The sequence below is a fragment of the Mus caroli genome, chromosome 9 (assembly GCF_900094665.2).
Source record: "Mus caroli chromosome 9, CAROLI_EIJ_v1.1, whole genome shotgun sequence".
Taxonomy (NCBI): Eukaryota; Metazoa; Chordata; class Mammalia; order Rodentia; family Muridae; genus Mus; species Mus caroli.
The window spans coordinates 102226147-102248254 of NC_034578.1; the positions used below are offsets into that span (position 1 = coordinate 102226147).

General features: G+C 40.2%; 1 protein-coding gene across 5 annotated transcripts in view; it reads left to right on the forward strand.

The window, feature by feature from the left end:
• The window catches only part of Dcaf1 (DDB1 and CUL4 associated factor 1), a 66273-nt gene that overhangs the window by 34252 nt on the left and 9913 nt on the right, over positions 1 to 22108 (forward strand). For all 5 annotated transcript variants that reach the window (XM_021173030.1, XM_021173031.1, XM_021173032.2 and 2 more), the window contains exons 11-22: positions 545 to 754; positions 3839 to 4008; positions 6246 to 6370; positions 9619 to 10882; positions 11397 to 11595; positions 12193 to 12275; positions 12795 to 12879; positions 14894 to 15127; positions 15519 to 15612; positions 16384 to 16488; positions 16909 to 16982; positions 17473 to 17574. In XM_021173030.1, the coding sequence (XP_021028689.1) occupies positions 545 to 754; positions 3839 to 4008; positions 6246 to 6370; positions 9619 to 10882; positions 11397 to 11595; positions 12193 to 12275; positions 12795 to 12879; positions 14894 to 15127; positions 15519 to 15612; positions 16384 to 16488; positions 16909 to 16982; positions 17473 to 17574 (2745 nt within the window). The remainder of the gene's footprint in view (positions 1 to 544; positions 755 to 3838; positions 4009 to 6245; positions 6371 to 9618; positions 10883 to 11396; positions 11596 to 12192; positions 12276 to 12794; positions 12880 to 14893; positions 15128 to 15518; positions 15613 to 16383; positions 16489 to 16908; positions 16983 to 17472; positions 17575 to 22108) is intronic.

Here is a 22108-nt window from a genome sequence, read left to right on the forward strand (position 1 = left end):
ACTTACCTTTAGCAAAATGTAGACAAAAATAGACTCTATTAGTGAGGGGTGGGGGGCATGGAGGCTCATACCTGTAATTCTAGCAGTTGGGAGGTGGAGGCAAGAGGATGCTAAAGTTTTTTGACTAAATCCCTGCTATATAGTGAGTACCAGGTGACCTTGAGCTACAGAATTTTGATCTTTTCAAATGGCTACAATTTTAGGCTGTTATAGCTTTCTATTCTTTTTCATTTAGACTTTTAAGAGTTTCACTGTAGCTCAAATTAGCCTTGAATTTCCTGTGTATATTGGCTGCCTGGAAATTAGTGCTTTCCAGCCTCAGCTTCTCAAGTGCTAGACTACAAAGATAGACCTCATTCTCTGTATATATCTTAATTAGAAGGTGGTGTTTGTTTGTTTCATATGACTGTTGGCAGGCTGTATATGGATATACTTTGGTACTTGTCAGTACTGTTGAACAGAAACACTTTACAACATCTTATCTTTTTACTTTTCTGTGTCTTCTTTCCCCCTCTTTTGCAATCTTATATCTGTTTACTAATAGATCAGTACTTTGGAGATTTTAAATTTGGAAGACCAGGGTGCACTTTTGAGTGATGATGAAATATTTGCTAGTCGCCAAACAGGAAAACATACCTGCATGGCTCTGCGCAAGTATTTTGAGGCTCACCTGGCCATTAAATTGGAACAAGTCAAGCAGTCACTTCAGAGGACGGAGGGTGGTATTCTTGTTCACCCCCAGCCTCCATACAAGGTAAGAGGATAATAATTCATTTATGTGTTTAATTTTATTTTTGAGTATGGTGGCATCTTTCCTGTGATGAAACACCATGACCAAGGCAGCTTTGGAGAAAAGGTTTTTTTTTTTGGCTTATGCTTCCATATGACTGTTCATCATCATAGGAAGTCAGGCATCTGAGGTACAAGCTGATGTAGAGGCCATGGAGGGATGTTGCTCACTGACTTAAGTCTGTTAAGACTGGTTCATGAGCTGAGATTCTTTTTTGCTACAATCTGATGTATTCTTTCTGTCATTTGTTTTAGAAGTTTTCCACTTGAATAGATCAAAACTGTGGTAGGTTTCTCACCTATTTCATGCCTGGAAACACCATGACTGACTGACTAGCTAGTACTGAAGGTCTATATGAGTCATGCCACCATAAAAATCATTTTGCCTGTGCTGTCCATTACAATTACTATGATTATGCTGCCTTTGGCAATTAGGTTCTGCCACCTGACCCTGCTACTTTGAGGTCCAGAAAAACCTATTAGATTTAATTCATCCAACTGAGTAGCAGTATCTCTAACCCTAAGGAAAGCAATGACAACAGAACTGTACAGATGGGCTGGTGCCCCTCTCACTGTTTTGTGTCCAATAGGATTAGTGATAGGCTTGTCTTCTGAGCCTTCCCATTGTCTGAAGGATTTGGTTTTACATAAACCTTGAGAATCTGAGGGTTCAAAGTTCCCAGTCTCAATAGGGTTCTCCCACACATCTCCACCCCAAGTTATACAGTCTCATTCTTTTTTTTTTTTTTTTTTGGTTTTTCGAGACAGGGTTTCTCTGTGTAGCCCTGGCTGTCCTGGAACTCACTTTGTAGACCAGGCTGGCCTCGAACTCGGAAATCCGCCTGCCTCTGCCTCCCGAGTGCTGGGATTAAAGGCGTGCGCCACCACGCCCGGCTTTCATTCTTTACCAATTAATGCCCTTACTTTAACACCCTCAGAGGCTGGGACTTGAATTTTTTCTGTAATTCAGCCAGTCTAATAATGAGGGCTTTTGTTTGATTTTACACAACTTAAGCTCTTTGGCTGCTGGAGAGAAGACTCTCTTCCAGTGCACATTTAGAACCTTTTAGACTGTTCATTTCCATCTGGAACTGGTCAGTGTTATCACTGAGTTAATTGCCCTTCACTGTATTCTGAGATGCTGGAAGTTGGTTAATTTTATCACTGAGCTCAGTCCTATCCTTTGTTATTCAGCCATGCTAGGAGCAACCCAGCAACAGCAGCATTTCCTTTTCCTTATATTTTTCAGAAAGTGGTGAAAGGTCCATCCTGTCTGACACGTTATCCCCCTCCCCCCCCTACCCTCCACCCTACCCCCCCGTCCCTGAAACAGAGTTGCTCTGTGTAGCCCTGGCTATCCTGAAACTTTCTGGGTATACCAGGCTGGCTTGGTACTCACAGAGTCACCTCCTTTGCTTCCGGAGTGCTGGTTTAAAGGAGTGCACCACCACTGGCTTGTTTGAAGTTTTATATATAGAATCGCCACAATTTGTCTCTCACAATTGGTGAATCAGGATAGTCAAATGCTTTTTGCCTCCTTAAGTTTGTAAAATACGTCGCACCATGGTCTTTCAGTACTCTCCAAGTTTCCAGGAGACGCTTTAGTAACTTGAGGGGCTTCAGTAACTATAGATGTTAACAAATTGGAAAGTTCAGTCTTATACTTGCTATGGAACCACTTCTGATACTAAAATCTGTGGTCTGGGTTCTCTAGAAGAATAGAACTTATAGAGTGAAAACACACCACTCTACCCTCTCCCTATGGAGATTTATTAGAGTGGCTTATAAGCTGTGGTCCAGTTAGTTCAACGGTGGTTGTCTACCAACAGAAGGTCTAAGATTCCAGTAGTTGTTCAGTTCATGAGGCTGGATGCCTCAGTTGGTCTTCAGTATATGACAGAAGTAGGCTGTAATGCCAGTGAAGGAATGGCGCAAGCTGAGCAAAAGCTTCCTTTTTCCATGATGTCCTTTATATAGGATAGGAGGATATAGGATATATAGGATAGGAGGATATAGGATATGTAGGATAGGCCCAGGAAGTGTGGCCCAGATGAAATGTGCATTTTATTACTTCAAAAGATCTGGATTAATGATGTATCTTTTTATACTAAAAGATCCAGATTAAAAATGGGTCTTCCTACTTCAGATGATTAATTAAAAAAGAAAAAAAAAATCTTATAGGTACCCAGCTGATTTGGTTTTAGTAAGTTCCAGATGTAGTCAAGTTGACAACCAAGAATAGCCACCACACAGGGTTTTTGTAATGTAGATCAGGCTGGCCTGGAACTCAGAGAACTATTTGCTTCTGCCTTCCAAGTGCTGGGATTAAAGGCATGTATTAGGCGCCCAGATAATCTTTGTGTGTGTGTGTGTGTGTATCAAAACCAGGCCCTCACATGTGCCTGGTAAGTGCTGTAAAACTTTATGTCCTGACTCCACATGCAGTCTTAAAAGTTAGTATTACTTGCAGCAGTGCAGTTACACTAAAATTCACATGGAGACAAGTGTCATGTCTTAGGATATATATGTACATCTTTGCGTTTTTACCTGCCCTGTACAATTGAGAGCAGTACAATTGGAAGTAGAGGCAAAAGATGAATTTCAGGGACCTTCTTTGTCTTCACTTGAGTCATGATAGGTTTAGGGTCAAGATTAGTGTCTGCATCTTTCAGAATCGCAAGCTGGAGGGACACCTGTTTATATGGTGCTACTTTCTCTTCGCCTTCATAAATATGCACAAATTAACCTTTTTTTTTCTTTTTTTTATTATGTGTGATGTTAGAAATAAAGGACTGAAGGCAGAGGCAGGCGGATTTCTGAGTTCGAGGCCAGTCTGGTATACAAAGTGAGTTCCAGGACAGCCAGGGCTATACAGAGAAACCCTGTCTCGAAAAGCAAAAAAAGACTAAACATTATGTAGCAGTGCTTTACATAGGGACTTACTGACTCAAAAGTTGTAGAAATTGAAAGCTATTATTAAAAGTTTTTGGCAGGCATTGAGTAAGTAGCAGATGATATGTATCATAGTTATACATACTTCTTCTTGTAGGCATGCTCATATACTCATGAGCAGATTGTGGAAATGATGGAATTTTTGATAGAGTATGGCCCAGCTCAGCTATATTGGGAACCTGCTGAAGTCTTCCTCAAGCTTTCCTGTGTACAGCTTTTACTACAGCTTATTTCCATCGCCTGCAATTGGAAGACCTATTATGCAAGGTAGGACTAAAGGTTTCACATGAAGTTCATAAGACATAATATATAACACATGATGCACGTTTAACAAGCTGTTGTCGGATTGAAGTATTAGATTTGACTCTGAGAAGGAAGTAAATGAAGTATGAGAGTGATTTTTATTTTCTCATGTAATTTTTTTCTTTTAATGTTGTGTGTATGCAGTTGTATAAGCTTATGTGCCTCACATGTAAGTTCTTGAGGAGCTGACTAGGTCACCAAATGCCCTAGAATTTAGAGTCAGACCGTTGTGAGATGCCATGAGGTTGCTGGGACTTGAACCTGGGTCCTCTGGAAGAACAGCCAGTGCTCTTAGCCCCTAATCTACTAGATTTTTCTATACCAGAAATTAAAATGTATAACTATATTGGAGTCCAATCCAGGACCTTGCACGTGCTACCGCTGAGGTACAAATCTAGCTTTTGGTTTTTTTTCTTCATTTTTATTGTTTATGTGTATGGATATTTAGTTTGCATCTGTGTCTGTGTACATGTATGCAGTGTCTGTGGAGTCCAGAAAAGGACATTGGATGCTCTAGAGATGGAATTATAAGATGCTGTGTGTGTGCTTGGAATCAAACCTGTGTCCTCTAAAAGAGCAGCCAATGTTCTTAATTGCTGAGTCATTTCTCCAGCCCTCACCTGTTATTTTTTGAAGCAGGGTTCTATTATATATAATTAAAGTTGACTCTGAACTACCTATTAAGGCCAGGTTAGCCTTGGCTTAGATAATTCTTTCTGCTTTACCTCTGAGTAAAGAAATTATAGGCATATAATACTATTTCCAGCTATGTTAGTCTTTTTACAATTTGCTTTTTCACGTTAATATTTAAAATGCTGTATTTCTGTACTGTTTATTCATGATTGGTATTTGAGGTTGTGGTGTGTATAGCATATCTTCATTTTCACCCTTAACTAGATGTTGTAAAGCTGTAAATGTGATTGTAAAATGATCATAATAGTTTCCCACCTTCTTAGAAATGTTTGGTACTTGGTTTTAGATTTGTGTTTTACATTTTTTCTTTCACTTATTTATATTTTGGAACCTTTCCTGTGAAATCTGTTTTTTAAAAAATAATTTTCAGCAGTTACAGGGTAGTTTGCTGTAATTGATTTTTGGAGTATTTTAGATTTTTTATTTTGTTTTTTGTTTTTTGTTTTTCGAGACAGGGTTTCTCTGTATAGCCCTGGCTGTCCTGGAACTCACTTTGTAGACCAGGCTGGCCTCGAACTCAAAAATCTACCTGCCTCTGCTGGGATTAAATGCGTGTGCCACCATGCCCGGCAATATTTTAGATTTTAAGTGTTTAGATTAGTTAGTGATTCTCAACTAATAGATCCTAAGTACTCTAAAATCAGAAAGGAATGAAATTTGAAGTGATTTTTGGTCCACAGCATTTTGGATAATGAATTTTAGGAGATACATAAAGACTTGTTCCTCCCTCTTTATTGTTTTTTTTTTTTGAGACAGGGTCTTGGGTTGGAGATAGCTCAGTGGTTAAGAGACAGGATCTCTCTACATAGCTGTTCTGGAACTCACTCTATAGACCAGGGTGACCTCAAAGTAACAGAGACCCACTTGCCTCTGCCTCCTACATGCTAGGATTAAAGGTGTGGCTTACTGTCTGGCTCTAAGTTAGTTTAAAAAAGAAGACAAAATTATTTTAAATAAAAAAAGAAAAGAAAAGAAAAAGAAAAACCCTGTTTTGGGCAAGTGATATGGTTCAGTGGGAAAAGAAATTGCCTCCAAGCCTGGTGACCTATTTTGATCTCTGGAACCAACATGATAGAAGAAGAGAACCAAATCCAGAAGGCTGTCTTTTGACTACACACACTGCGACACATACACTAATTAGTAAATATAATTGCCATCATTCAAATCTCCAGAATTTTTTTTTTTTTTTTGGTTTCCTGAGGCAGGGTTTCTCTGTTTCGTCCTGGCTGACTGTAACTCACTGTGTAGACCAGGCTGGTGACAATATTCACAGAGATCCTCCTGCCTCTGCCACTGCCTCCCAAGTGCTGGGATCAAAGGCGTGTGCCAACACCGCCTGGCTTCCAGATTCTTTTCTAGAGTTTCCAGTATATTCTCATAGCTTTAAATATTTACAAAATAGAACTGTTTAAATGGTGATTTCAACGTGTTGTATTTTTGTTTTTTTAATTTATTTATTTTGTTACTGTATTGTAGTTCCCTGTTGACCAGTTCTTCTTCCTGTTTAGGAATGATACTGTGCGTTTTGCTTTGGATGTCCTTGCTATTCTCACTGTGGTGCCAAAAATCCAGCTCCAGTTGGCGGAGTCAGTGGATGTACTGGACGAGGCTGGCTCTGCTGTCTCCACTGTAGGTAGGTTGCTCCTTGTGACCAGGCCAATTTTTTTTTTTTTCTGTGACTGTACAGGTATATGCATGTGTGTGAAGGCCAGAAGACAACATGAGGTGTCATTCCTCAGGCATCAACCATTTTTCTTTAAGATACCTACCTGGAACTCAGCTGGTTGGTGGTGGCGCACACCTTTAATCCTAGCACTTGGGAGGCAGAGGCAGGCGGATTTCTGAGTTGGAGGCCAGCCTGGTCTACAGAGTGAGTTTCAGGACAGCCAGGGCTACAGAGAAACCCTGTCTCGAAAAACCAAAAAAAAAAAAAAAAAACCTGGAACTCACCAAGTCTGCTAGGATACAAGCATGCATCACCATGCTTGGACAGACGGTCTTTCTTTCTTTCGTTCTTTCATTCTTTCTTTTTCTGGTTGGTTTTAGGGATCTAACTTTAGTCCTGTGATGATCAGGCAGATACTTTATAAACTAAACTGTCAAGAGTACCTTGCCATTGTCTGTTGTGTGATGGATTTGCCTTTGCTCTTATGGTCACATTTAAAAAAAAAATTTTTTTTATTTACTGTATAAGAATACAATGTTGCTATCTTCAGACATGCCAGAAGAGGGCATTGGCTCCCATTGCAGATGGTTGTGAGCTACCATGTGGTTGCTGAGATTTGAACTCAGGACCTCTGGAAGAGCAGTCAGTGCTCTTAACCACCGAGCCATTTTTCCAACCCTATGGTCACATTTGTTTTTTTTTTTTTTTTTTTTTTGGTTTTTTGAGACAGGGTTTCTCTGTGTAACCCTGGCCCCTGGCTGTGCTGGAACTCACTTTGTAGACCAGGCTGGCCTCGAACTCAGAAATCCTCCTGCCTCTGCCTCCCGAGTGCTGGGATTAAAGGCGTGCGCCACCACGCCCGGCGTTTATGGTCACATTTGTAACCCAATTTCAGGATGTTAGAATAGGACAGTGGTTCTCAACCTGTAGGTTGTAACCTCTTTTGAGTTCTTGGGTCGAATATCATATATCATGCTCATCAGATAATTACATTAAGATTTATAACAATAGCAAAGTTATAGTTATGGAATAGCAATGAAGATTATGATTTAATGATTATTTTATGAAGATTATTTTACTGCTTTTGTCCCTTTTATCTAAGAAATAATGCACACAAACTTTGGTAACTTTCACACTTCCCATAACCCCTCTGTGTACTAAAGTATATGTGAGGTATTGTACATTAAGGTACAGAAAATGTAGCAGAGTCATACTTGTAGTTATTTTTTGGTTGGTTGGTTGGTTCTTGGACTGTGTGTTGAGACAGGGTTTCATGTATCCCAGGTTAGTGTCTGACTAAATACATAGTTGAGGATGGCCTACCTCCACCTAGTGAGTGCTGGATTTATTGGTGTGTACCATCATGCCTAGCTATCCTTGGACTTTTTTTCCTTCCTCCCCTCCCCTCCCCCCTCCCCTCTCTCCTCTCCTCTCCTCTCCTCTCCTGTCTTCTCCTCTCCTTCTTTCCTCTTTTTAAGTAGAACGAAACGAATAAAATTTCAAATTACTAAGTTATGTCAATACTGGGGACAACCAATAACTTTTTTTTTTTTTGAGACAGGGTTTCTCCGTGTAGTCCTGACTGCCCGGGAACTTGCTCTGTAGACCAGGTTGGCCTCGAAATCACTGAGATCCACCTGCCCCTGCCTCTGAAAGGCATGTACCACTACCAACCAGCAACCATTAGCTTTTGTTTAAAGAAGTGTAATGTGTGCGTGTTCCTGTAGATGAAGCACATGTAGAGACCAGAAGACAGCTTTTGGATGTTAGCTCTTTCCTTTTATCTTGTTGCTGTGGATTCTGTGAATTTTCAACCACTCTGTTTGCCCATCTTTGTTTTCCTCTGGAAGTGCTTTTAGTACAACATCCATTTTATTCTTTTTTTTTTTTTTTAATATAGGTTCTGGTTATCAAACTCAAGTCATCAGGCTTATACATTACACAGCAAGTCTTTTTGCCCTCTGAGCCATCTCCTTGGCCCTTAAAACTCTATAGAATAATGGTATCTCGCTCACACGTACCTTCCACTTCCTCCTTCCCAGCGTCTTGTCCCTCTTCAGCACACACGAATTTAAACTCAGATTCTGTATATAGGACAGGACACTTCACTTTATTTGTTTGTCTTCCTCCCATCACCCTCATCTATTCCTTTTTTTTTTTTTTTTAAGATTTATTTGTTTTATATATGTGTATTGTTGCTCTCTTCAGACACCCCAGAAGAGGGCATCAGATCCCATTACAGTTGGTTGTGAGACACCATGTGGTTGCTGGAAATTGAATTCAGGACCTCTGGTAGAGCAGTCAGTGCTCTTAACCGCTAAGCCATCTCTCCAGCCCCTGTCTTTTCCCTTTTTAAAATTCTTCCTTTGCCAGGTATGGTAGTGCACACTTTTAATCCCAGTACTTGGGAGGCAGCGGCAGGTGGATCTCTGAGTTGAAGGTCAGCCTGGTCTACAGAGTGAGTTTTAGGACAGCCAGTGCTGTGAAGAGAGAGACTGTCTCAAAAAACAAAACAAAAAGGAAACCCATAAAATAGAAAACAAAGGTCACCATTTTTCTCTTTCTTAGGCTCTGTTTTAGTTCCATTCCTTTTCTAGTGGTGAGTTTTTTTTGAGACAGGTTCTTATTCTAGTCCATGCTGGCCTGGAGTTTACTATGTAGCCCAAGCTTGCCTTGAAATTGTTAGTATCTTCCTGTCTTTCTGAATACTGACATCCTAGATATGTAGGTTTTTCTTCTCTTTCATTTTAATTCTAGATTTTATATATGAATTATGTTATTTCATATCTTGAGATCCATCTGTTTTCTTTTTTTTTTCCTATTTACATTTTATTATTTGTTTTGTGTGTGTTCTTGCATACTATGGTGTATGTGTGGAGGAAAAGAGGGTAACTTACTGGAGTAAGTTCTGTCCACAAATGTCAGTTCTTAGGCTTGATGCCAAGAGCTTTTTAGCCAATAAGCCATTTTGCCAGCCCTGTCTGTTTTCTTGTAAAATAACATAATTTCATTTTGTTTTATTGCTGAGTAAGATTCCTTTGTGCATAAGGTTTGTCCATTTGTCTGTTGATGGATGCTTGTACTGATCTCATAACTTGGCTGTTGTTAATAGTGCACACTAAAGATAAATGTATAAACTGTTCCTGTAATATCCTGACATGGGTCTTCTAGCTATTAGTTTTATGAGGAATAATGTAATTTTTCCTATGTTGTAGGTATCAGCATTATTTTGGGCGTGGCTGAGGGTGAGTTCTTTATCCATGATGCTGAAATTCAGAAGTCAGCACTTCAAATTATCATCAATTGTGTATGTGGTCCAGATAACCGAATATCCAGTATTGGCAAATTTATTTCTGGAACTCCTCGGAGAAAGCTATCTCAGACTCCCAAGAGTAGTGAGCACACTCTGGCCAAGATGTGGAATGTGGTCCAGTCCAACAATGGCATCAAGGTGCTTCTGTCCCTGTTGTCCATCAAGATGCCCATTACAGATGCAGACCAGATCCGGGCCCTGGCCTGCAAAGCCCTTGTAGGCCTGTCTCGAAGTAGCACTGTTCGACAGATCATCAGTAAGCTTCCCCTTTTTAGTAGCTGCCAGATTCAACAGCTGATGAAAGAGCCTGTGCTGCAGGATAAGCGTAGTGACCACGTCAAGTTCTGCAAATACGCTGCTGAGCTCATTGAGCGTGTATCAGGAAAGCCTCTTCTCATTGGCACTGATGTGTCTCTCGCACGACTGCAGAAAGCAGATGTTGTTGCTCAGTCGAGGATCTCCTTCCCTGAGAAAGAGCTTCTCCTGTTGATACGGAACCATCTCATTTCTAAAGGGCTCGGAGAGACAGCAACTGTGCTGACGAGAGAGGCTGACCTGCCCATGACTGCTGCCTCACATTCTTCTGCCTTCACCCCAGTGACTGCTGCTGCTTCTCCTGTCTCTCTTCCCCGGACCCCTCGGATTGCCAACGGCATTGCAAGTCGACTGGGCAGCCATGCTGCTGTGGGTGCTTCTGCCCCTTCTGCTCCCCCTGCCCATCCTCCACCACGCCCCGCCCAGGGTTCATTGGTTTTGCCTGGCCCATCACATGCAGGCAATTCCCCTTTGATTGGTAGGATCAGTTTTATCAGAGAGAGGCCATCACCGTGCAATGGCAGGAAAATTCGAGTGTTGCGGCAGAAGTCGGACCATGGTGCATACAGCCAGAGCCCTGCCATAAAAAAACAATTGGATAGACATCTTCCTTCCCCACCTACGCTGGACAGTATCATCACAGAGTATCTTAGAGAGCAACATGCTCGATGCAAGAACCCCGTTGCCACCTGTCCTCCTTTTTCTCTCTTTACTCCTCATCAGTGTCCTGAACCAAAACAGAGGCGGCAAGCGCCAATAAACTTTACCTCAAGGCTAAACCGCAGGGCATCATTTCCAAAATATGGAGGGGTAGATGGCGGATGCTTTGATAGGCACCTTATCTTTAGCAGGTAAGGAGAGGTTCCCGGAATTCCTTGGGATGATTCTTTTATTTAAATCAGTGTTTGGTCAGTGTCACCCCTGAGTGGTTAGTTAAAGTCATTTGCTGGCCTGAAGTACTAACTGAGTGTCCTTTATGTGCCATGTGAACTAATCAGTCAGTCATGGGTTTATTTAGATTCTCGGCAGTTAGATCTCTTTGCTGTCGTCACAACCAGTAGGTTGTTTTAGAACAACTCATTGTTTCCAGCCATTTCTCAAACTTGTTTTTTGTGCCAGCCATGTTGCCTTCTGTCTGATTCTTTATAAATCATAGGTACAAGATCATGGGTCTACACACTTTTCTACAAGTCTTTTTTTCATTGAGAATTTAAACTATTGAATGTCACTCTAATGCTTTAGAATCCACTTTTTATTTGAAACGCTTCACATTTTGAAACAAAATACCATCTAGCAACCTTTTTGTGTTTCGGAGGTCTCGGACATGCTTTCTTCTGATTTATGTTCTCCCCCACCCTCCTTTAGATTTCGTCCGATTTCAGTGTTCCGGGAAGCTAATGAAGATGAAAGTGGCTTCACCTGTTGTGCATTCTCAGCCCGGGAGCGGTTCCTGATGCTTGGCACTTGTACAGGGCAGCTGAAGCTCTACAATGTGTTTAGTGGACAGGAAGAGGCCAGCTATAACTGTCACAACTCAGCCATCACACACCTTGAACCGTCCAGGGTGAGGGTTCCTTCCTGGCTGCTCTCATTTTGAGATGGATTAACAAAGGGAACTAGAGTTAAAAGAGTCTTACCATTTATTGGACTTTATTTTAGATGAGTCGTTAACTAGAATTGATGTTGACTCATTTCAGAAGGAAAGTGAGGTACTTGGCCATCTTTTGATGGGGGAGTTTAGCTATGTGAGGGGATACATGGCAAACAGAGGAAGGACGGTTGGGAGTTCAAAGCCAATTTGAGTTAAAGTTCTCTGCCAGCCTGACTACACAGAACCTATTTCAGCAAAAGAAAACCAAAAAAGCCCAGACCATCAAGGTGGGTTAGTGGGGAGGTGCTTACTGTGCAAGTCCTGACTGCCTCAGTTCATTCTCTGTAAAGAGCCCAGGTAAAGGTAGCGGGAGAAACTAACTCTGCAAAGTCGGCTTCTATCCTAACCCTAGCACACTTCCCCATACCTGTATACCATACATACATGCACAGAAAGTAAATTATGAAAAAAGAACCAGCTTTAGGCCCCTAGTGATAAACACATTTTTCTAGCCCCCTATAGGCACATGTAATTAAAATCCTAATGATTTTTAACTTCTCTGCCTTATAGGATGGGTCCTTACTTCTGACATCTGCCACTTGGAGCCAGCCTTTGTCTGCACTTTGGGGAATGAAATCAGTATTTGATATGAAGTATGTATTTATTTATTATAGCACTGTATGTTGTATTTTGTGTCTTACTTAACCACTTTATTTCCTTCCATCCTATTTTAAATTATAAGCTGTTTTGAGGAAAGGAATATTGTCAAGTGTTAATTTTTTTTCCTTTCTTCCTTGAGATACACATTTAATAAGAATTTGTCTTCCTTCACAAATAATCTTGTGATACCTTTATATTCCTGTTATACAGTGGACTGTTCACTAACCCCAAATGGACAGTTATTTATTATGTTCACATGACAGCTGTATTGATTTCAAAAGCACATGTGCTATATTTGCTAATCAATAAATTCTCATTATTTGGGATCTGCTCTGGTGGACTGATAGAGGGACTTTTCTTTTTAATCTATGTATACAAATTGTTTTCTTCTTCAGAAACCAAGAATCTCCAGGTAAGTGTGGTTTGCAAGAGGTTGAAAATTACCTTAATTTTCAGGTGATTGAAAAATACGTCCTGACAATCTATTACCTCAGTAATTTTGTTGTCTGTAGGCATTCCTTCACAGAAGATCACTATGTGGAGTTCAGTAAGCACTCTCAGGATCGGGTCATAGGCACAAAAGGAGACATTGCCCATGTAAGTATTTAAGAATCTATTTCTATCACGCTGATTTTACCCATTTGTTCACATTGAAATCTTCTGAAGGTAATGTGGGAATTTGTGTCTTGTTGGCAGCTAGGAATCACACAGTGATATGTGTGTGGTAGTCCATGTCTATAATCTCACTTATTCCATAGACTAAGACAGGGGAACTGTAGTCTCAGAGTTGGCCTGAGCAATTAGCGAATCTCTTCAAAATACATTTTAAAAGGCTGGGAGCTGAGTTGGGAAGGTAGCTCACTGAAAACTCTTGTCTAACACCATCTAGTATCTTAGACAACAACAACATAAACCAAAATCAGAGACTCAAAGCACCACAACCCCGAAAACAAGCCAAAGCAACAACACTACCCCTATAATCTGAATCCAGAGTAAGTAAAGTAGTTATAAATTACACAAAGAGCCGGGCAGGCGTGGCTGTGAAAACCTGCGACTCCTCACTTTGGGGTAATGGAATCGAGAGAGTTCAAGAACCAGTACTGACCACTAGTGAGACTTTGTCACAAACAGGAAACTGTGTGACAACCTGGGGGTTGGAAAGGACTATTGGTACAGCAGTCTGTGTGTCCATCTCTTCTTTTCCTTTCCTTTCCTTTTTTTTTTTTTTTTTTTTGAGACAGAATTGTTTTATGTAGATTGGCCTGGTCTAAGATCCTTTTGCCTCAGCCCACCAATTTCTAGGATTATAAGTGTGGGCCAGCCATACTCAGCTGAGAACAGAGGTTTATTGATTTCTTACCGTGTTTTAGATTAAATAAACCTCTTCCTTTAGGGAGCCTTATTGGTGAGAGATATTAAGTCGTAAGTGTTGCAGAGTAAGACAGAGTAGTATTTAAGCAGAACCCCAAAGGTGTGGCAGGCTTTTCCCTGTCCAATCACAGGCCTCCTGTTGCCCTAATAGTTAAACTAATTGGACAGGGAAGATCCTGCCACACAAAGGAGGGTGTGACTGTCATGCAAGTAGGTGGGAGAAGTGAGCTAAGAGCTTGAGGAGGATATAAGCAGGATTTTCCCCCTTGGAAACATAACAGTATGTAGAAAATTATAAAAAAGAAATAATACACATTCCTGTCACCTAGATTTATAATTTTAATATTCTGAAGTACTTTCTGTATAAATTCCTTTTTAAGAAATTATTTGAAATGGGGTTGTGAACATCATTATGACATTTTTATCTGTATACTATTAGTCTTCTAACAATAAAGATCGTAATTGTATAATTAATTCCCAGATATATACCTATTATGTAGTCCACACTTAGTGTTATTATTCCTGATGCACTTGGTTTCAAAGGCTCTTTGTTTGTTTTGTTTTAACCAGGACCTAGTCAAAATTAATGCAATGTCATTGGGTTTTGTCTTGCTGATATTTTAAACTAAGAATCTTTTTTTCTGTGTCCCTGACTTTGAATTTTGAAGTGACCAGGCTGGTTGTCTTGTCCATGATCTGAGCTTGTTTGTTTGTTTATGATGTCTTCTTACTTATATCTATGGAGGGCCTTTTTTAAACTGGAAATATTACAGCTTGTCTTAGTTGATGGGAGAGATCTGGTCTCTGTATCAGTTGCAAATTATAGACTTAAAATTTTGTAGTATGATAGGCCTAAAATATACTCTGGTATTTTAAAGGAAAAAACTGGGTATTTCACTTTTGAGTAATATTTTATGGTTAGTCACTGATCTTTGATGACAACTTCTCAGGTTTAACCTTGGAAACATTTTGTTTCTTCAAAACAGGAGAAGAAAAGGTTGGTTTGTTATTTAAATTCTTAATGTGGGTTGAGTTCTCATTTTACTGGGGGAAAGGGTTTTCCAAGCTCAGCTGGGTACTGGATACCTAACCTTCCCTTAGACAGTGTGCTATCTAGCATGGTAGGGCTTTTGTAATTGAGGTTTGAGAATGTGGAGAGAGAGGTATCTCACAGTCTCTCTTTAAACCTGTCACTGTAAATTGGTCTGATTTTTCTCTTCCTGCCCCTTCTTCTCTAAAGATTTATGATATTCAGACTGGCAACAAGCTGTTGACTCTGTTTAACCCAGATCTTGCCAACAACTACAAGAGGAACTGTGCCACCTTTAATCCTACAGATGATCTTGTCTTAAATGATGGCGTCCTCTGGGATGTCCGCTCTGCACAGGCCATCCACAAGTTTGACAAGTTCAACATGAATATCAGTGGTGTTTTCCATCCAAATGGGCTGGAAGTCATCATCAATACAGAGATTGTATCCTTACACTCATGTCTGACTTTCCAAGTGTTACTTGATTTGTTAGCAAAAATATTTCAGTACTGCTTCTCTTTGTTCTGTAGAAATCAGTTGCTAGACATGAGGAGAACCATTGGGAACTGGGAGGAAGAGAGCTCACATAGTATTTAAGTGTGTGGGATTATTTGCAGGTATAGCAATCAGTAATACATGTTGGCATTTAAACTATCAGTATCTACTAGGAAGAAGAAGAAGTGATAATTGAGAGTTTCCATGAGGCTAGAGAAGAACTTTGTGGCTTGAGGGATACAGTGCAGAGTGCTTGTCAAGTATGGTCGCTCTTACCCTCGTAAAACAAGATCTCTCAACTTTTGTATAAAGTAGTTTCCCTTAATGACACCCCTCCTAGTGGGACCTTCGGACTTTCCATCTTTTACACACTGTTCCTGCTCTGGATCAATGCCGTGTGGTGTTTAACCACACTGGGACAGTGATGTATGGAGGTACTAAGCACTGCCCTTCATTCTCTTTACCCTGCCCTACACTGCCACTTACTTGGTATTACTCTTTCAGAAGTTTTCACTTGTGAAAACAATTGAAAAAAAGAACAAATGGTGACAAAAGAGAAGATGAACATTTTGTTGATTTAGGCTAAAAGGCTACTAATTTTTTTGTTTGTTTGTTTGAGACAGGGTCTCATGTAGCTTAGACCTTGAATTTTGAATTATTTTATTTATCTTTAAGTTTAGTATATCTTTGAGTTTTCCTGAATGCATGTTTGTACATCATGTTCATGCAGTGCCCATGGAGGCTCTGTTGCCTGTCCTCTAGGACTGGAGTTAGTTACACACAGTTGTGAGCTGCCACGGGAGTGCTAGGAATCGAAGCCGGGACCTCTGAAAGAGCAGCTGGTGCTCTTAACTGATGAGCCATCTCTCTAGCTCCTAAGGCTACTAATTTTTAACGCAACAAATTTGTACATAAAGAAATTCTATGCAATAATTTCCACATTGTTATCTTAAAAAACACTGTATTTGTTTCCTTGGGATATTATAAAACTTCAGCCACAGTAATTACTGAGAGATTGAAGATACTGTTTGCTGCAGTGAGTTGGGTATGTAATGAGGATACCTAGAGAAGAACTAATAAATGCAGAATAAATTTGGAAGGATACTCACTAAGTATTGATTGACCTTTGTAGTTTCCTCATTTGTGGATCAGCAGTGTTTCTGATTCTTAGTAAAGTTTCACTCTTCTGTCTCCCCTATAAACAGCAATGTTGCAGGCAGATGATGAAGATGACTTACTGGAAGAGAGGATGAAAAGCCCTTTTGGGTCATCCTTTCGAACATTCAACGCAACTGATTATAAACCTATAGGTAAGGCTGAGTATTGTTTCTTGATGCTTTTAGATCCTTCCTTAAAATCCTCCATTTTTCTAGTAGGACTTCTTATTGACAAGTACAGAAGTTATAGAAATATCTATGATTATTGACCCTTAAATATATATTTTTTAAGTTATGTATATGTCTGTATATAGGTATGCTCATGTGAATGCAGGTTCCCACAGAAGCCATAGGCATCAGATCCCCTGGAATTGGTTATAGGTGGTTGTAAACTACCTAGTATGGGTGCTGAGAACTGAACTTGGATCCTCTGCAAGGATGCCCTCTTAACTGCTGAGCAGTCTATCTAGTCCTTAGTATGGGCCTATAATTAATTCCTGTAAACAAAGAGCAGGTTTTTAAGTCATTAGGTCACAGAACTAATTTAATTTTCAGTCATGTTCTATTTTTCAGCAACTATTGATGTGAAACGAAACATCTTTGACCTGTGCACAGACACCAAAGACTGTTATCTTGCTGTCATTGAGGTAAGGGAGGCTTACAGAGACTCTCTTCGTTTGTTCTGGTATTTAAGGTGACTTTTGGCGTTTTATCTGATACCAATGCATTTTAAAGTAAGTAATCTTGATGATAGATTACTGATAACTTACTCAATTGATAGGGGTTGGAATATGTGTAGTCCAAGAGAAACAATGAGAAAAATCCATTTATAAATTCCCAGCTCCTGGACTCAAGTTGCTTTCCTTCCTCTGAGGAGTCTTTGTCTCATCAGAGTAAGGTAAACTTGTCCCAGTGGTATAGTGGCTTCTACTTTGCTTATAGGTACCAGTGCCTAAACTTTACTCTTCTTTTTTCCCCCCACTCTGTTCTAGGCATAACATTTTGAGTCAGTCAAGTAATTTTGGTACTGGAAGCTTTGTTAGTTATAGCTATGGTCAAGAAAAAGGTCAATAGTTAGCTATAGTGTGGATGTGGCCTCTGACCACTGCTTATTTAAGAATGGTTGTTCCATTCCAGAATCAAGGCAGCATGGATGCACTGAATATGGACACAGTATGCAGGCTTTATGAAGTGGGTAGGCAGCGTCTGGCAGAGGATGAGGATGAAGAGGAGGACCAGGTCAGTGATCTTTGAATTTTCTGTTAAAGCTTTGAGAAGCCTGTGTTTTGCTTTTTGTTGGAGGGGGTTTTAAGATAATTCTTGTACATGTTGCCATATTTGGAAGACCTGTTAATATGTCTGAAACTTAAAGAAAGTGAAATTTTGTTAATACAGAACCTTTTTTTGAAAATGGATGTATTATGACACTTGTTTTTATTAAAGAATTTTAAAATAAAAAGGAGATAGGGAAGCTACTCTGGTGTGCATGGTTTTAAACAAGCGAAGTGTGAGAGTGCACTCCCACTGTCTTAGTACTCAGATGCCCAGGTGGAAGGAAGCCTTGTAAGTTTGAGGCTAGCCTCGTCAGCATAGTGAGTATTTCAAGGCCAGCCTGAGCCTGGTGAGACCATATATCAAAAGCACAAATCTCACCCCAGAATGGTAACAATAGCAACAAAAAAATCCACCGCCCAATGACCCATGTTCCATTTACAAGGTGCAATCTATCAATCTCTGATTTTAGTTCCATGCTTGTTATAGTGTCCGTTTGGGGCTTCAAGATAAGCAGCTCCCGTAGGGCCAGCACGATGGCTCATTGGTTAAAATTGCTTGTTGTCAAGTCTGATGATCTGAAATCAGTTCCCTGGACTCACATGGGAAAAGGAGAAAACCAATTTTTCTAAGTTGTCTAAGTCCTCTAACCTCCACATGTGTACTGTGGCATACACTCCCATGTGAACAATGGTAACAGAAAAGATGAGAGGCTCTCATATTCCAGTGTCATTGTCATCCAGACAGTCACTCCTGCTGGAGAGGGGATGAACAGGTAAAGATCATTTTGATGGTTTTGAGAAATTTAAGCATAATATGACCTGTTTGTGTTATACTTCTGTCCCACAGTGTTAGCCTTGCCCTTCTCACAAGGCAGGTTTATACTGTAGATGCCTGTTGTATTGGGTCAGTTCTGAAGAGCATCCTCGACTTGAGAGCAGCAGCAGCTTTTCCTGATGCTAGCTCATGGCGTTCTTAGCGCATACTCTCTAGTCCACTTCCCCTGTCCTAGTGTTCATAGCGTTTGCTGCAGAGCTGATACAGGGTGGAAATCCAAGGACCGTAATGAGGGCAGTCAAATAACCTTTTACAGATCTTAATTTCTTCACCTGGAGTCATGATTGTTTGTAAGGGACTTTAAGGTCCTTGGGTGAGATGTGGCAGAGGGTGAGAACTGTGCCCTCTCTAGTTGTATTACTGTGGCTCCTGCCCTCATCACTCTCCTGTTGTGATAGTCAGGCTCTGTGCTCAGGGCTGATGAAGTAGCTTTCTTTACTGCCCATCCCAAATAGCATGTACTCTACATTTACAAGAATATTTTTAAGTATAATCTTTTTTCTCTCCCTCCCTTTTGTGCATGTTCTTTCTCTCTTTTGTGAAACTAGAGATTGATGAACATATATATGTTAAACACATCCCAGTCTCTCATCCTTTTTTAGACTTTGATATAGGGTCTAATCAAGTTGCCCTTGGTTTGTTCAAACAACAACCCTTGTCCCCAAACAACAAAACCAAATCCCAAAGCAGATTTACAAAATAATAGTACCAAAACCACAAACAAACAAATCAAAAAGCCAGTAGTTTCCTGAGTGCAGTGGGCTTAAGGACTAATTTTTTTCTAACAGACCTTAGTACTGCCTAAACAAAGACATTTTCTTGTGCTACTTTGAAATTCAGGGGTGTGTTTCCCTGCTAGGCTTTACAGTTAGAAGTGCATTGTGCATCGACTGCTCTCTGAATGCTAGGCAAGTACTTTACCATTGAGCGTGAAAGCTTTGTAGCTCGGAGGGGCTTTGTTGTGTGCATAGTGTGTGGCATGGGTTAGTACTGTTTTCAGGCTCCTCAGGGTCTAGGCTAAGTTCACTGTGTACCACCATTTTAGTCTGGTCCACCATCTACATTTCAAATTTGAAAGACATCCATTATTGAGTGCTTTTGATTTAGAGATGTTTGGGATGGGATAATATTATTATTATTATTACTGTCCTCTCTAACATTATTGTGTTGGTCCAGATTGTTTGCAGACTCTTCTGATCCTGTGATGTATTTACTATTCCAATTGGCTGTCTCCCCTCTGCCTTCTGAATATTTTAATGCACACTTTGGTTTATATGCTTCGCTTGATTTTTAAAACTAGACTTTTCATTTTCATATGAGTTATTTGCTATTCAAAAATTTGTCCTGGTCTTGCTACCTGCTCTTTGGTCTTCTCAGATGGTTCAGGTGTGTCATGTGTAGCTTAGGGATGCAAGCACCTGTGATCAACACCTTTGAATTTGCCTTTCACCTTAGCAAATGAAGCTCAGGATAATGAATGGTCAGTTGCCATTTGCTAAAACCGGTCCACCTTAAAGTACCTGTATAAAACGGTAGTTATTGAGGGTTACTGAGATACTCTTTAAATATACCCCAAAAGTGGTTTCCATTTGGATCATTGAAACGGCTTAGCATTTAAAATTATTTGCTGCCTAGTCTGATGACATAAATTCGGTACCCAAAACCATGTGTTGGAAGGAGAGAACAGACTTCCACAAGATGTCCTCTGATCTCTACTTACACACACGCATGCACGCACGCACGCACATGCACGCTAATGAAAAAGTTGCCCTTTGCCCTCAGACTTCAGTAGGTTTGGATATTTAACAGAAAGCGATGAACCGTACATCATGTTAATGAATGAAATGCACAGGACAAGTTAGCGTTGCATAGTTGGTCCTGAGACAGCTACTCTGCGTGGCTTCTGAAGTTCATGAGAGCATGGATGAGCCTGTCACCCACTAGAGTTTATATCATTCATTTCATGTTTAGAGTTTGTATTTCTAAAAAATTATTTTGGTCAACTCTGTTGTTGGCTTATGGGGAAAATTAGGAAGTAAAAGATTAATAATTGATCATTTTCCCTAGATGTTGAAAAGTCAATAGTTTAATTATTGATAACCTTAAATTTATTAAGAACAATTTGAATAAGGGACGAATGTTTTCTTCTTTGCACTCTGTTTGGAATCTCTGCTTCCTGTGTGTCCTCCACTGGCCAGAGGTGAATGTGCTGACTCTTGAAGGTTCCCCTCCCTTAAAAAAATAAAACCAAAATATACTTGAATTGAATTCTGCTAGTAAGGAGAGAAAAGCACATGTGCTTGTGACCCTGAAAACAGCTGGAGTCTTTTAAGGGAGTCAGTCCAGGACGACAGGTGCTGAAGAAGTTAGGAGTGTGAAGTAGGCAAGTATGACATGTTTGGTGTCTTGACAGTAGCACTGTGTCTGATATATTAAGAACAGTCTGGATAAGGGACTAATACAGTATGTGCCTTGGAAAACATTTCTCAGGTGATTCCGATGGTCATACTTGAGAGGCAGACCTGATTTAATCAGAGCACTTCATTTAATGAAACTCAAAGAAATTGGCATTTGATAGATTTGCAGTAATTGGCCATTGCCTTTTTTTGGTTTTGTTTTGTTTTAAAACAGTTCTGTATTGTAGGATGTGTCCTAGGGCCCTTGGGATGTTTAGCTCATAAAAGGGAGTAGATGATACAGAGCTGACAGCTGACTGGTGGGTATGAAGGTAGCGTACCAGTTGAGGGCAGTATATGGAAAGGAGGAGGTGTTGGAGACTCCAGTTTTTGAGAAGCAAGTTAACTGGAGATGGAGCCAAGGGAGTGGGATAATTGAAAGTAAGTTTCAGTTTGACTTGGTAATTGAGAGACAAGGTTCTGGCTGTTAGAATCAGCCAGAGTTTGGTTGTAAAACTATATGAGTTTTAAATTTCTTTGTGTGAGATGATATGTACAGGCAGAAAAAATAAAAATGTGCTTAGGTGAAGAAAGTCTGGAAAACAAGGATCAGAGTAGCAGTGAGGTTTGGAAGCAGTTACCTTACTCCAGAGGCTTATGGCGGTGGTTCAGGTTTTGATGGTCTCCAAGAAGGGTTCCAGGCCTGTGAAAAGAACTCACTTTTTGAACATTACATGTACGTCAAGCACTTTGCAAAGCTTAGATGCACATAAATTAAACAAGGGAAACAAAACCACACAAAACACTTAACCAGGTATGGCAGTGAATAACTGTAATTCCAGCATCAGGGAGGCAGAAGCAGGTGGATCTTTGTGAGTTTAAAGCCAGCCTAGTCAACATAGCAAGTTGGGACAGCCAAAGCTACATAATAAGACCCTGCCTCAAACAAACCAAAACAACAATAATAACTGCTTAAAAATTACCCCACAGTTAGCCTTCATGCTGATATAGTTTGGACTCAATGGATTCAGCCTGATTCCAGAGCACGTAGTACATAGTGGAATGGTATAGGAAGAAATCTATTTGTCCCTGTCTGAGAAGAAAGACCAAGTGACTAGTGGAGTAGTGGTGACTGAGTATCTGGGACCCAATCATGCATGGTCTTGATCCCTTTTCTTTTCTTTTCTTTTCTTTTCTTTTCTTTTCTTTTCTTTTCTTTTCTTTTCTTTTCTTTTCTTTTCTTTTCCCTCTTCCTCCTCCTCCTCCTC